Source organism: Ovis canadensis, chromosome 15 (genome assembly GCF_042477335.2).
Source record: "Ovis canadensis isolate MfBH-ARS-UI-01 breed Bighorn chromosome 15, ARS-UI_OviCan_v2, whole genome shotgun sequence".
Lineage (NCBI taxonomy): Eukaryota > Metazoa > Chordata > Mammalia > Artiodactyla > Bovidae > Ovis > Ovis canadensis.
In genome coordinates this window covers 53,601,409-53,618,411 of record NC_091259.1, presented here as the reverse complement: position 1 = coordinate 53,618,411, position 17,003 = coordinate 53,601,409, and the positions used below count along the sequence as shown (strand labels likewise).

The window sequence follows — 17,003 nt, the reverse complement described above, 5'->3', positions numbered from 1 at the left end:
ACCTTTATCAGCCTATGGTTTGCAAATATTCTTTCCCATTCTGTGACAAAGTCATTTGAGGTAAAGAACTAAGAAGCCCCTATCCCACTCCTTACATCAAAATACATTCTGGATGCAGCAAGATATAAATGTAAGCAAAAATATGAAAATCCTAGAATTAAAAAATTAATATTTTTAAAAAACATAGTGATTTAAAATATCAAGAGACCTTTCAAATATTAAAGACTGATTGATTTGGTTAAATTATAAAAACACGTGTGATATAAAAAATCCATAAAGTAGGTCAACAAACAAAATGGAAAAATGCTTATTTCTGAGAGAAAATCAAAGAGTCAATTTTTCAAAATCAAGGGTCTTACAAAGCAGTTAAAGAAAGTTGGAGTTTCCCTGGTGGCTTAGCAGTAAAGAATCCTCCTGCCTATGCAGGAGATGCAGTTTTGATCCCTGGGTCAGGAAGATCCCCTGGAGAAGGAAATGGCAATCCTCTCCAGTATTCTTGCCTGAGAAATCCCATGGACAGAGGAGCCTGGCAGGCTACAGTCCATGGGGTTGCAAAAGAGTCAGATGGTACTTACTGATTTAACAACAAAGAAAGTTGAACAACCTAATAAGAGAAAATGAGTAAACAGTCCCTTTACAGAAAAGGAAATGAAAAGGATGAATAAACATATAAAATTATGCTCATCCTCAAATATAATTAAAGATTATATAGTAAAATAACAGTGAGGGTTTTTTCCCTAATGGATTAGCAAAATTGAAGAGCATGACATACCAACTGTAAGGAAAGATATAATTAAATAGGAACTTGAATGCAATTTTAATGGAAATATAAATTAATGCAATTGACAATATTTGTTAATATTTTAAAGGAATATACTTTTAGACCCTCAGGAAACATACTCATCAAATATATTTGAAAAGGACACAGATATGTATTCAAAAGTATTCATCATAGCACTGTGTTGATATCTGAAGATTGGAAATAACCCAGAAGTCCATTAACGTGAATATAGTTAAATAGATCATGGCATATTTATACCACAAAACAAAATCCATTTATTTTTAATGAGTTACATTTATATGTTCTTTGAAACCTCAACTAAACTACCAATAATGTCTAAGCCAAACCACAAAACCAGTAAAACTATAGAATTCAAATTAATAGCATTTCCTTAATGTGACAGATGATGTCTTGCTGAAACTAAATTGCCACTTGAACTATAATTGGAGAACTAACAGCTTCAGGACATTTTCTAGAATCTTATATGCCTATACTATCCTTTGATAAGTCGATTCTTCCATCATTTTTATCTTGCATTGCTTGGCCTTTAGATAATATGTATGCCCCATTTAGATATATTTACTTTTTTTTTTCATTAGCTTGAGAGAACTGTAGCAGTAGTTCCATTTTCACATAGTCAAACCAGTCTTCATAGTTTAAGAAACAAAGCTAAAGTTTCATTCTTCAAAACTGTCTTTTGATTGTAAATTTCCTCCACAAAAGAAAAGCTTTGACTTTGTGTTCAGTAAAAGTATACAATCTTAATATAACAGCACACCCTGTTCTCATGTGATATCAGACAGCACTAACCAAATTAAACTCTACCCCTTAAGGTGATCACAGGGCACCTAAATAACCATAAATGGAAATGAAAATACAAGCCCTTCAACTAAGTTGCATAACTCAATTAGAAAGCTAGCATCTGCATAAGCCAGTATCTGCCCACTTTCATTTCTATTTCATTATCATACAAATGGAGACACAATTTTTGATGACTTATGAACCTCTGAGACTAGGTGTGCTGACATTATTTGAATAACATTATAAGGTTTAAAAGAGAGATGATTATGATTTGAAGGCTTTAGTCTGTGATTTCAAATATAACATGAAATGCCCTAGGGTGCCTCAAAGGATGGAAAGTATTAAGATAATAAGGTAAAAAGGTTGAGGGTTCTTGAACTCCAGGGATTGCCCTGTTTACATCACTTTCAGGACCTCACTTTTACATATTCCATGGAAGGAAAATCATCTGTTCAGAACTGGGACATAGAGAATGGGAATTTGTACCTTGAATTAAGTAAGGCAGAGAAGCTTGGGTTTGAGTGAAACTCACAAGGTGACTCTAGTACAGACCTTGAGAGGCATTGCTTAAAAGCCTACCTACAACTGGTGATGTTCTTCAAGAGTGGCTATGCAGGCTATAGGAATCACTCCCTCTGGCGCTTGATCCTCATTTCATTTACCAATGACTCCTCAGCCTTTTTCTATTTTCTCTCTGCTCTCAGGTAAGAGTAGGAAAGTCTCTGATGGACCTCAGTCTACAGTTCTGCGATATAGGTTGGGGACTGGGGTATGGGCATGGTGTTGGGAAAGATGAGCTTTGTCACTCTCTTACCCATTAATTTTTTCCTTGCTAGACTCCCAGAGACAATTCTATTTCCAGTCTTCTCCTCCAGAATCCCAGCCCCAAATCCTCTTCCAGAATTTCTCCTTCTGGAATGAGGTTGTTTCCAGAGAGGTCACATGACTTCCCTCTTGCTGATGAAAAACAACTCTGATACTCCCCTGCCCTCTGCTGTCAGCCCTTCGGTCTTCACTGCTCCCCCAGCGTCTCCTCTTGAATAGGCAGGGAGCTCAAGGATACTGGGAATCCTGCTTTGAGGAACCCCTTTAAGAGTTTCTTGTCTGTGAACATGCTCTGGGTAGGAGATATGAAGGAATCTGGCCTGCATGATATACTGTTCTAGGAATGCTAGCACTGCTGCCTCCAATCCCCTTGATGAGGCAGAGCAGATGGGGGAAAGCTACAGTCAGCACTGTCTTTCCAGTCTGGAGGAGGACACTAGCCTCCACTGCTGGGCCATCACACGTATACCTCATATTCCAATATTCTTCTCATACGAGTCAGGCACAGTGACTTCCTATATGACCCAGCCTTGGTCAGTATCCAGTTGGCCCAAAACTTACCCTGCAACTCCTTTTGTTATGGTAAAGATTTGGGGGCTATGAGAATAAGTATATAAGAATACAAAATACTCATGTGAGTCTATCTGTGATGTGTAGCTGTCTGTGTGTTTGTCTGAAATATTGCTTGTGAAATTGACTGAGTAGGTATGCATAGCATCATTATCTGTGTATGACAAGGAGTCATTCCCAAGTGTGCAGTTGTGTGTACATAAGATTAAATCACTAAGAGAAGATATCTGGAAAGACCATACCGGTTATGATGTTATTAGGGCCTCAGAGGCATAAAAGATTCACTGCCTGTCTTTTTTGTTTGGGAAAACAGCCAGACTTACAGATCTCCTCCTGTAGCCCCTTCCTCCTTTTGCTTTCCTCCCCATCTCTGGCTTCCTGTCCTCTATGTTCAGCCTCCCCTCCCTACTTTCTTCTAACTTATATTCCCATTAATATTTTTCCCATCCATTTTTGCTTCCTCATTTTCTATCTGTATTTAAGAGAATTATTTAGTCAAGTTGACAAAGTTATATGAAAATTTAGAGAGTAAAAGAATAATTTTCCCTGACTTTCCTTGGGATATAAATGATACTACATTTCATCTTATTTGGCTATTTTTTTCACTCATTTATTACTCTCTCTGCTTGGAGATTAAACCTAATTCTTCCTCAACCCACATATATACACACATGTATGTTAAATGTACAAATGGTAGCTTAGAGAGATAACCATTCTTCATATATACTGAATAGTTTCTACCTGAATTCTTAGTTTGTTGTGTGTTGTTTATCAGTGTGATAAGGTGTTATTTAAAGATACACACACACACACACACACATGCACGCACATGTTATTTTGCAAACTACTTTTTTGATGCAACAGTGTCAGACATCTCCCTTTGGAAAATATAGATCTACTTACCTTTTAATGGTTTATTGCATCATCATCATCACCCTAAAGGCAGGCAGGCATTTCTTTAATGTAGTTGCCAGACACTGAGCAAACTATTTTCCATTAAGTTCTTAAGTTAATCTTGATAATCATACAGTGAATTTGTGTTATGTCCATTCTACGTTAGGAAACTGTCACATGCAAGCAAGAGATACTTACATTGTCCAAGGATACAGAGTTAAGAAATAAGGGGAAAAGGATCCAAAGCTTACATCTGTGAGACTCAGACATCTTTACTCTTACCTGTTTCTCTTGCTATATTGATGACATTAAATAGCAAATCTAGAATTTATTTAACATATCACCTATTGTTAAACTTTAAGTGTTTTTTTCTGGAAATAATTCTATATGTGAATATGATTTGAGACAAAGATTTTGAATATCTATAATGATTTCCAAAATATAAAGACCTAAAATTAGCATTGTTTAGAAAAAAAGATAAGCTTATTTTAGAATTTTGTGATATTTTGAGATTACCTTCCAGAGATATTTTGGTAAATGTACATGCTACATACTTCAAATCTGTTTGCCCCACTCTCCAATACACAGTGGGTGGCTTCAATGTATTTTCAGCTTTGCTAATCTTCTTATACAGGATTATATTCTGAGTTGGCTATTGTCCAATGTCTGAAAAATGATTGTTCTATATTTTGTTTTATATTTGCTTCCAGAAAGATGGCTAGTTCTACACCACTTATTTTATCAAGACTAAAAGTAGAAGCAATAAAATGACCTTAGTTTAAAGCATCCTCAGTTAAATACTGAGATTTTCCTATTTTCCTATATTGTAACTATGTGGCCTTTTAAAGAACAACTTTAAAGCATCACAGTATTAGAAAAGAAGAAAAATAAGCCACCTATAATTCCAGTACCTGGAGTAAACTGCTCTCAACATTTTGGAAAATTTTGTTCAATATTTTCTATACATTTTGAATGTGTGTGTGTGTGTGTGCGTGTGTGTGCGCGCGCGCGCACACGCTCAGTTGCTCAGTTGTGTCTGACTCTTTTGCAACCCCATTTTCTATAACGCACCAGGCTCCTCTGCCTATAGAATTTTCCAGCCAAGAATACTAGAGTGGGTTGCCATTTCCTACTCCAGGGGATCTTTCCCACCCAGGGATCGAACTTGCATCTCCTGCATTGGCAGCCAGATTCTTTCCCATTAGCACCACCTGGGAGATGTTATTTTTCTCTCTCACACCAATGGAAGATTATTGTCCTCATTATCATTATTGATAATCACTGTTTGTAGGGTGTAGAAGAAACGGTGCTAAAAAAAGAAAAATTTGACTTTGAAGCTGAGCCTACTGAGAACAGGTAAGTTATTCCCTGTGGAATTTCAAAAATAACTGGAAAAGGAAATATTTCTTTGAATAACTACAAGAACTATGCTATACAGTACATCTCTAGGACTTATCTTACTGAACTTCTAACTGAAGTTACTTCTAACTTCTAACTTCTATCTAACTGAAACTTCATATCATTTGACTAATACTTTCCCATTTCCTGCTCCTCAAAGCCCCTGGCAACTCTCTGCTTCTATGAATTTGACTATTTTATATTCCTCATATAAGTGATATTACATATTTGTACTCCTGTGTCTGGCTTATTTCACCTAGCATAATGTCTTCTCAGCTTATCCATGTCATCACAAACAGCAGGATTTCCTTCTTTTTAAGGGTGAATAATGTTCCACTGTGTGTATATCCAACACTTTCTTTATCCATTTTTTATTGAGGTATACTTGCTTTGTGATATTATATTAGCTTCAGGTGTACAACACAGTGATTCAGTGTTGTTATATACAGATTATACTCTAAATTTACCATAAAATATTGACTAGATTCTCTGTGCTGTAAATATATGCATGTAGCTTTTTTACTTTATACACAGTATTTGGTGCCTCTTAATCTCCTGCTTCTGTCCTGCCCCTCCCTCTGTCTTCAGCGACCACGAGTTTGTTCTCTAGATCTGTGAGTCTATTTCCATTTTGTTATATTCCTTCATTTGTTTTATTTCTTGGATTCCACATATAAACGAAGTCATACAGTATTTGTCTTCCTCTGACATAGTTCACGTGATACCTTCTAGGTCCATCCATCTTGCTGCAAATGGCAGAATTTCATTATTTTTATGGCTGAGTAATATTCCTTTGTGTGTATCTACTACATCTTCTTTATCCATTCATTTGATAGATATTAAGATTGTGTCTATATATTGATAAGCAATGCTGCTATGAACATCAGGGTGCACTTATCTTTTCAAATCAGTGTTTGTATTTTCTTTGGAATTGCTGGATTACAGGATAGTTCTATTTTCAGTTTTTTGAGAAACTTCCATGATGTTTCCCATTATACCTGCACCAATTTACATTCTCACAGTGTTGAAGTGTTCCCTTTTCTCTGCATTTTTACCAACATTTACTATATCTGTTTTTTTGTTTTTTATAATAGTCATCCTAACAAGGATGAGGTAATCATTGTGGTTTTGATTTACATTTCGATGTTGATTAGTGATGTTGAGCACTTTTTCATATACCTGTTGGCCATTTGTATGTTTTCTTGGAAAAACATCTATTCAGTTCCTTAGTGCATATTTTAATTGTGTTATTTGCTCTTTTGACATTGTGTGTATGATTTCCTTATGTACTTTAAACATTAACCTTTTTTCTGATAGATGGTTTGCAAATATTTTCTCCCATTCCATAGGTTACCTTTTCATTTTGTTAACTGTTTCTTTGGGAATGTAGAGGCTTTTTAGATGTAGTTTCACCTGTCTACTTTTGCTTTTGTTGCTTGCGCTTTTACTGTCATATTCAAGGAATCATTCAGGCAGGTCAAGTGGTATGGTATTACGATCTCTTGAAGAATTTTCCATAGTTTGTTGTGATCCCCACAGTCAAAGGCTTTGGCATAGTCAATAAGGCAGAAATCGATGTTTTTCTGGAAATCTCTTGCTTTGTCGATGATCCAGTGGACGTTGGCAGAGGTTTTCCCCCATATTTTCTTATAGGAGTTAAGTCTTTATTTTGAGTTAATTTTATATAATGTGAGAGAAGGGTCCAATTTCATTCCTTGGTGTGTAAGTATCCAGTTTTCCCAACAACATTTATTGAAGAGACTATCCTTTCCCCATTATATATTCTTGACACCTTATTAACCATATATGTGGGGGTTTATTTTCAGTTCAGTTCAGTTCGGTCACTCAGTCATGTCTGACTCCTTGCGACCCCATGAATCACAGCACGCCAGGCCCCCCATCCATCACCATATCCCGGAGTTCACTCAGACTCACGTCCAAGGAGTCCGTGATGCCATCCAGCCATCTCATCCTCGGTCGTCCCCTTCTCCTCCTGCCCCCAATCCCTCCCAGCATCAGAGTCTTTTCCAATGAGTCAACTCTTTGCATGAGGTGGCCAAAGTACTGGAGCTTCAGCTTTAGCATCATTCCTTCCAAAGAAATCCCAGGGTTGATCTCCTTCAGAATGGGCTGGTTGGATCTCCTTGCAGTCCAAGGGACTCTCAAGAGTCTTCTCCAACACCACAATTCAAAAGCATCAGTTCTTCAGTGCTCAGCTTTCTTCACAGCCCAACTCTCACATCCACACATGACCACAGGAAAAACCATAGCCTTGACTAGACGGACCTTAGTCGGCAAAGTAATGTCTCTGTTTTTGAATATGCTATCTAGGTTGGTCATAACTTTTCTTCCAAGGAGTGTCTTTTAATTTCATGGCTGCAATCACCATCTGCAGTGATTTTGGAGCCCCCAAAAATAAAGTGTGACACTGTTTCCACTGTTTCCCCATCCATTTCCCATGAAGTGATGGGACCGGATGCCATGATCTTCGTTTTCTGAATGTTGAGCTTCAAGCCAACTTTTTCACTCTCCTCTTTTACTTTCTTCAAGAGGCTTTTTAGCTCCTCTTCACTTTCTGCCATTAGGGTGGTGTCATCTGCATATCTGAGGTTCTTGATATTTCTCCCAGCAATCTTGATTCCAGCTTGTGTTTCTTCCAGTCCAGCATTTCTCATGATGTACTCTGCATAGAAGTTAAATAAGCAGGGTGACAACATCCAGCCTTGACGTATTCCTTTTCCTATTTGGAACCAGTCTGTTGTTCCATGTCCAGTTCTAACTGTTGCTTCCTGATCTGCATACAGATTTCTCAAGAGGCAGGTCAGGTGGTCTGGTATTCCCATCTCTCTCAGAATTTTCCACAGTTTCTTGTGATCCACACAGTCAAAGGCTTTGGCATAGTCAATAAAGCAGAAATAGATGTTTTTCTGGAACTCTCTGGCTTTTTCCATGATCCAGTGAATGCTGGCAATTTGATCTCTGGTTCCTCTGCCTTTTCTAGCACCAGCTTGAACATCAGGGAGTTCACGGTTCATGTATTGCTGAAGCCTGGCTTGGAGAATTTTGAGCATTACTTTACTAGCGTGTGAGATGAGTGCAATTGTGCAGTAGTTTGAGCATTCTTTGGCGTTGCCTTTCTTTGGATTTGGAATGAAAACTGACCTTTTCCAGTCCTGTGGCCACTGCTGAATTTTCCAAATTTGCTGGCATATTGAGTGCAGCACTTTCACATCATCATCTTTCAGGATTTGAAACAGCTCAACTGGAATTCCATCACCTCCACTAGCTTTGTTCATAGTGATGCTTTCTAAGGCCCACTTGACTTCAGATTCCAAGATGTCTGGCTCTAGATTAGTGATCACATCATCATGATTATCTGGGTCGTGAAGATCTTTTCTGTACAGTTCTTCCGTGTATTCTTGCCACCTCTTCTTAATATCTTCTGCTTCTGTTGGGTCCATACCATTTCTGTCCTTTATCGAGCTCATCTTTGCATGAAATGTTCCCTTGGTATCTCTAATTTTCTTGAAGAGATCTCTAGTCTTTCCCATTCTGTTGTTTTCCTCTATTTCTTTGCATTGATTGCTAAATTACATTGCATTGGTCTGAATGTCTGTTTCTAACCATTATTTCACTATATGATATAAGAATGTACTTTCTTGTGAATATTTTCTGAAATTTAGAGTATTTATTTAGAATGGACTCCTAGAGTTGGATTTAGAAATTGGGATAATGTTTGAGGGTGTTAGAATAAATTAGGCTTAGTGAAAGTGAAAGTGAAGTCGTGTCCGACTCTTTGCGACCCCGTGGACTGTAGCCCACCAGGCTCCTCCGTCCATGGGGTTCTCCAGGCAAGAATACTGGAGTGGGTTGCCATTTCCTTCTCCAGGGGATCTTCCTGACCCAGGAATCGAACCCATGTCTCCCGCATTGCAGGCAGACGCTTTAACCTCTGAGCCACCAGTGAAGCAGGAGGCCTTAATACTACTCTATTCCAAATCATTCCTCCCCTTAGAATTCTATAAAAGAAATATGAATTAATGAAAACTAAGATACCACTTTTTATTAATCAGGCTAGTCCCTAATGCCACTGAAGTTCAGAGCTCTGAAGAGCATGGATTGGGCTACATGATCTAGTCTAAAGTTCTTTAAAGTTCCCTTATGGCTTAAATCCATATTGTATCATAATATTGCTTTCTGGCTGGCAAAGTGATGATGAGTACACCAAGGAACTAGTCAAAAATGAGCGAATAGAGCAAGTAAAGTTCTAAAGCACGACCTTGTTCAAGGTCCATTAAGGGACATTAACAGTCCTCTCTTTGGAAGAAGAGAAAAAATAGAAATGAGCATGGCCTTTTAAAGCACAATAACTCTACCTAGTAGTAAACAGGGACCAATCAACATCCTCATGTTACAAATCAGATTTTTACTCCTCCTGGGGAGAAAGGACTAGTAAAAAACAGTTTCTTCCTTACCCATGCTACTGAGAACTGGGTCAAAGCATACAAGTATTTGAGTCATTTAATGTATTTAACAAAATTGTTTCTCAGAAATACATTAACTTTCCTACTTACATTGTACAAAAATGCCTTTTTCTCTGCATTTTTGTCATACAGCTAATGAATTCTGACATTTATTAATTGGGTGATTTAACCTCTTTGTGCCTCAGTTTTCTCATCTACAAAATAAGACAGTGTCTACTTCAAGATGTTATTAGGACAATTTTATCAAACAAAACCCTTAAAGGAATGCCTGATATGTGTTAAATGCTCAATAAAATACTAGTTATTATTTTTTGTTGTGACTTTTTCTATTAAAACCTTAGTTAATTTCCCAGGTAAAAAGCTGTATCTCTCATTGTTGTGATTGTACTTAGTCATAATAATATTGAAGTTTTTCTTATGGTTAGTATTTGCATTTTTTTCTTTGTAAATAGTCTGTTCATGTCCTTGGTCCATTATTTCTTAGACTCAACAATTTTCATAGTGTTTTACATAGAATCATAATGTAATAAACTATTTTAAGTTTTTTCTGAAATCTCCCTCAAATATTTTTCTCAGTTTGTAGTTTAATTTTATCCATGATATTATTATCTCATTTATGCTGTAAATTCTACACTTTTCCTTCAAGGTTTCTTAGAAAGCTGTTGTGATTTTCAAGTCTAATCCTAATCATATTTCACAACTTTAACCTATTTTTCCTTTTTTGTGTTGTTTTACTTTTACTATTTTATTCTTTAATCCAAACAGAATTGTCCTTAGTGTTAATATGCTAAGGCTTTATTTTTAAACCCAAGAAAAGTTTGCTGTTTTTTAAGAGGTCAAATTAAACTTGATGCCTGAAACTGTTTCATGTTTTTCAAGCATATGTTATAATTTAACATGTAGTGTTTTGAACAGTTATTGGCACATTTGTTACACACGGTGATAATCGTAACAGTCTACACAGTCATTTCCTAACAATCTGTGTATAGCCATTTAGTAAAGTTCACATGAACTTTAATACCCTCATATCAGAACATACAAAACCCAAGAAGGTTTTAACAACATCGTATTTTATCTGTAAATAAGTGGTACTGGGGAGGGAGATTTGAGGAAAAAAATAAAGTGAATTTAAATTATAGCCAACTAATAAGAATAAAATATTCTACTTAGTATCAATTAGAACAAGTTGGATAGCAGAAAGCTAGAAATAACCAATTAGGTTTTTAAACTGAGCTTTAAATGAGCCTCTTCTACAGGCTGTTGTTTTAAGTCAGTCCAGCTCTTTGCAACCTCATGGATAATAGCCTGTCAGGCTCTTTCTGTCCATGGGATTTCCCAGGCAGGAATACCAGGGTAGGTTACCATTTCCTTCTCCAGAGCATCTTCCCCACCCAGGTATTGAAACTGTGTCTCCTGCATGGCAGGCAGATTCTTTACCACTGAGCTACCCAGGAAGCCCAATATCATAAACCCAAAGTTTGTTATTTTTGTTTGTGCCAAACAGAGAAACAAGCATAAACCTCAATGGGAGAAGATAACCACACTTTTGTGGCAGACTTTATCTTCCTTGGCCTTTCACAGGACTCACAGATCCAGATCCTGCTGTTCATTCTTTTTCTCATCATTTATCTGTTAACTGTGCTTGGAAACCTGCTTATCATCATTCTCATCTTCATGGATTCTCGACTTCACACCCCCATGTACTTTTTTCTTAGAAACCTCTCTTTTGCAGATCTCTGTTTCTCTACTAGCATTGTCCCTCAAGTGTTGGTCCACTTCCTGGTGAAGAATAAAACTATTTCTTTTGTGGGGTGTATGACACAGGTCATTGTCTTCCTTCTGGTTGGGTGCACAGAATGTGCACTTCTGGCAGTGATGTCCTATGACCGGTATGTGGCGGTCTGCAAGCCCCTGCACTACTCCACCATCATGACCCCACAAGTGTGTCTCCGGTTGGCCATAGGGTCCTGGGCCAGTGGTGCAGTAGTGTCTCTGGTAGACACCACCTTTACTTTCCAACTTCCTTATCAAGGACAGAACATCATCAATCACTACTTTTGTGAACCCCCTGCCCTCCTGAAGCTGGCTTCAGCAGATACTTACAGAACAGAAATGGCCATTTTTGCAATGGGTGTGGTCATCCTCCTAGCTCCTGTCTCCCTGATCCTGGTCTCCTACTGGAATATCATCTCCACTGTGATCCAGATGCAGGCTGGGGAGGGGCGGCTCAAGGCTTTTTCTACCTGTGGCTCCCACCTCATTGTTGTTGTCCTCTTCTATGGATCAGGAATATTCACCTACATGCGGCCAAATTCCAAGACAGTAAAAGAGCGGGATAAAATGATATCTGTGTTCTATACGGTGGTGACTCCAATGTTGAATCCCATAATTTATAGCCTGAGAAACAAGGATGTCAAAGGAGCTCTCAGGAAACTGGCTGGAAGAAAGTCCTTTTCTCAGAGACAGTGACCTTTAGGTTTGACTTTTGGAGACATGGTAACATCCTTAAAAGAAGAACAATCAGCAGTTATGAATTAGGTCATTTCAGGAAGAAGGATAAAAGTAAGGAACACATTTCAGAAACTGTGCCTATAAACAAAGGGAAGAAATAAAGGATGAAAAGTTAGGTTACTTCTTGATTATGAAAAGGATTAAGTGCTATTTTGAAGGTGCTTCTGGTTAATTCAGTTAACATGGACGTGTTTGAAGCATAGTCACTATTGAATCTACAAGGTTTAAACTGGATTATCCTGAGATAATATCTAACATGAGTCGAATACATTATTTTAACATCAAAGACATTTCAAGTTTGGATGTCCCAGTCATACAAACCTAGGAATAGTCTGATCAAAACAATCAACATGTTTGGAAGAGTCTTTAATACTGGGATCATTCACGGCCCAGAGCATTCCAGTTGCAAAAAGGTTCCAGAGGCATCACTACTTCCTAGCTCATGATGTTCTTTTCTGAAAGCTCCGGAAAATTTATTTCATCACCCCAAAGTTCATCAACCACAGATTATCAGAGTTAAAAGGGAATATAGTCATCTAATCCAAACATATGTCTGAGGCTTAAACTACTCTATAATATTTCTATTAATTGTACATCATCTGTCTAAACAAGAATGATATAGCTAGCTAGCTAGCTCCGTATGCTCTGGGATCATTCCCTTTCATATATAGACAGTTTTTTACTATTAGAAAGATCTTCCTTCAGTTTTCCTATATTTTCAACCAACTCTCACTACTTTTACTCCTAGAATAATTTTTCATTATCCTTCTATACTAAAACTCACTGAAGTCAATTTCTACATCTACCCAAATTCATTTCTCACAGCCAATCACCCACTTGTTCTTTTAAAATTCCTTTATCTAATATTCTTTGGTACCCTATATTCATTTGGATCATCTTCCTTTGAATGATCCCAAGTTACCCAATGAATATCTCTTCTGAAAGTAAAATAGAATTTTAGAAATTGGAGTTTACCAACTCTAGGCTGGTACCTCCATAAGCTTAGCTGTCTTTAACTACATCTCACCGTGGCTCATCTTCTCTAGAATGGTCAATTCTGGAGTTCACTTCAGGTTCTCATGAAATCTTAATCCAAATAAACTGGCTGACAACTGCTTGGCTCTTTTACCCAAACTTTAGTCAGTTACACATTTAGAGGAGTTTCCATGGTAACCATTCCACAGTTACCATAAACATGGGTCAGGAACAACATGCCTCAGATTGATTTTGCAGTAGAATATCTCCCCATTGAGGAGATATCTAGTACCTAAAGTTCTTATTTCTTTCATTCATGTATCCACGAAATCATTTTAAAACCATTTATTGAGCTCTTATTTCATTTTATGTTATCCAACTCTGAGTGTGTGCAATACACCCAAAGAAATGACTGACACATAATGTGTTTTCATACACATGTTTGCATTTGTCACTTTCCTTTTAAAATTACTAGAATAGACAAACTCTAACTGGAGAGTAAGGATCAGAGAAAAACCCTATTCAAGCTTGTGATAATTGAGGTGATATAGAAGAGGACAAAAAATTAATAATTGAAGTTTGTAACTTGGCTGCCAGTGATGATCCAGATGAAATCTAATTCAGTAACTGGAGAAAAAAGAAAAAAAACAGAATGTATGCAGAAAATGCAGACACTAATTTGGAGAAGTTTCGCCATGAAGGCGAAGGAAGAAATAAGATATGACTGTGAGAGTGGGATTGTGGACTTTTAATTTTCCTTTTTCTTTCTTTTATTTTTTTAACATTTCTAGGCCCCTTCCCTTTTCCTTCAGACTTTAACCCCTTACTCACTGCCACTTTCCCTAACACACTGCTCTTTTAAAAGCTCTTGGTTACTTTAATTTTCACACAGAATTAAATATTCAGATACTTTGCATTCTCATAATTCTTTGATCTTCATTCCTTCAATGATTTCAACCGTGGTCATATCTTAAATATTGTCATTGCCAATAGTTGTCATCTCCACTTTCCAAATTGTGAAACCGCAGAATCCTGAGCAAATAAAATGACTGCTGCTTTAAGGCACTAAGTCTTGAGATGGCTTGTTATGCAGCAATGGATAACTAAAGCTCAGAGAGAATCATCTCCATCCCATTCAAATAGATGTCTGTGGGGCTTTTTCACATTACCAATGAAAACTACTACCTCTCCTGCTATGGAGGGAGATGAGGATAAAGGACCAAGAAGCTTCTAAAGAATTATGATAAAGATGTATCAGTCAGGGTTTTTAGTTGCAAGTAACAGAAACTGACTATGTATGATTTAAGCTAAAAAGAAAAATTACTGAATAATATTAATTCCTATCTTCAGCCAGAACCACAGGTCTAATTCATTTATCACAGAATGGGTCAGAATCCCATGCACAGAGGAGCCTGGTGGGCTACAGTCCACAGGGTCACAGAGAGTCAGTCAGACACGACTGGTAACTGCACGCACGCATGCACGCACAGGTCAGCTGAGGATATTACTGCCATTCAGCACTAGGAGGCGCAGTTTACACAGTCAATACCGTCTTCTGGCTGGCGCAGCAATTCGCTGAACCTGGAAATTGGAATATTGCGGCTTCCTCTGAAAAGTGAAAGTGAAGTCGCTCAGTCGTGTCCGACTCTTTGCGACCCCATGGACTGTAGCCTACCAGGCTTCTCCATCCATGGGATTTTCCAGGCAAGAATACTGGAGTGGGTTACCACCGCTGGTAGAGAAAAAGAAATTGCTGACAACACAACCTCAACCAAGTGATCAAGGTTAACATAAATAGTGTTAAATCCTGTTGAAAGTATGTTCCCTTGAGATGATGTGATGGAAACAGCACTTTATGATCGGAAGATCTCCAAACCCATAACCTCAGTCTCATCAGGAGAAAATTATCACATTCTCATACATGGGCTTCCTGTAAAATGTATAACCTTTACTCATCAAAACTATAAACGCCCTCAAAAACAAATCTGAAAAACTGTCACAGCCAGGAGGAGCCCAAGGAGATATGACAACTTAATGTAATATGGTATCCTGAGTAGAATCCTGGATCAGAAAATAAGGATAAAAACAAAAGGAAATCCAAGCGAAGTGTAAAGTTTAGTTAATAATAAGGTATCATTCTTATATTCTTAATTGTAGGAGAGGTGTCATAATAATGTAAATAATAACAATGGACTGTGGATAGTGACTGAAGCCATGAAATTAAAAGACTCTTGATCCTTGGAAGAAAAGCAATGACAAACCTAGACAGCATATAAAAAAGCAGAGACATCACCTTGCTGACAAAGATCCATATAGTTAAAGTAATGTTTTTTTCCAGCAGTCATGTACGGATGTGAGAGTTGGACCATAAAGAAGGCTGAGCACCAAAAAATTGATGCTTCCATACTGTGGTGCTAGAGAAGACTCTTGAGAGTCCCTTGGACAGCAAGGAGATCCAACCAGTCAATCTGCAAGGAAATCAGACCTGAATATTCATAAGAAGGACTAATGCTGAAGTTGAAGCTCCAATAATTTGGCCACCTGATGTGAAGGGCCAATTCATTGGAAAAGACCCTGATGGCTGGGAAAGATTGAGGGCAGGGGGAGAAGGGGGTGAAGGAGGATGAGATGGTTGGATGGCATCACTGACTCAATGGACACAAGTTTGAGCAAACTCTGGGAGATAGTGAAAACCAGGATAGCCTGGCATGCTGCTGAAGTCCATGGGTCACAAACAGCCAGACACAACTAAGCAATTGAACAAAAACAAGGTCAATAATGGGAAAAGTTTATGGGGAGGTATCTGGGAATTCGTTGTACTACCAGCTCAGTTCAGTTGCTCAGTCATGCCTAACTCTGGGACCCCATGGACTGTGTAGCATGCCAGGCTTCCCTGTCCATCACCAACTCCCAGAGCCTACTCAAATTCATGTCCATCGAGTCGGTGATGCCATCCAACCATTTCATCCTCGGTCATCCCCTTCTCCCATCTTCAATCATTCCCAGCACCGGGGTCTTTTCAAATGAGTCAGTTCTTCACATCAAGTGGCCAAAGTATTGGAGTTTCAGCTTCAGCATCAGTCTTTCCAATGAATATTCAGAACTGATTTCCTCTAGGATGGACTGGTTGGATCTTCTTGCTGTCCAAGGGACTCTCAAGAGTCTTCTCCAACACCACAGTTCAAAAGCATCAATTCTTCAGCACTCAGCTTTCTTTATACTCCAACTCTTATATCCATACATGACTACTGTAAAACTATAGCCTTGACTAGATGGACCTTTGTTGCCAAAGTAATGTCTCTGCTTTTTAATATGCTGTCTAGGCTGGTCATAACTTTCCTTCCAAGGACTAAGCATCTTTTAATTTCATGGCTGCAGTCACTGCTGCTGCTGCTAAGTCACTTCAGTTTTGCGACCCCATAGATGGCAGCCCACCACCAGGCTCCCCGTCCCTAGGATTCTCCAGGCAAGAGTACAAGAGTGGGTGCCATTGCCTTCTCCAGCTGCAGTCACTATCTGCATTGATTTTGGAGCCCAAAAATATAAAGTCTGTCACTGTTTCCATTGTTTCCCCATCTATTTGCCATGAAGTGATGGAATGATCTTAGTTTTCTGAATGTTGAGCTTTAAGCCAACTTTTTCACTCTTCTCTTTCACTTTCATCAACAGGCTTTTGAGTTCCTCTTCACTTTCTGCCATAAGGGTGGTGTCATCTGCATATCTGAAAGTCTTGATATTTCTCCCGGCGATCTCGATTCCAGCTT

At 38.1% G+C, this 17,003-nt stretch overlaps 1 protein-coding gene across 1 annotated transcript; it reads left to right on the top strand.

Moving 5' to 3' along the window:
• The first annotated feature begins 11,235 nt into the window (after positions 1-11,235).
• Positions 11,236-12,222, top strand: OR2D3 (olfactory receptor family 2 subfamily D member 3). The gene has a single exon (XM_069553753.1). It carries the CDS (start codon positions 11,278-11,280, stop codon positions 12,220-12,222), a length of 945 nt encoding a protein of 314 aa, XP_069409854.1. The 5' UTR covers positions 11,236-11,277.
• The last annotated feature ends 4,781 nt before the right edge of the window (positions 12,223-17,003 follow it).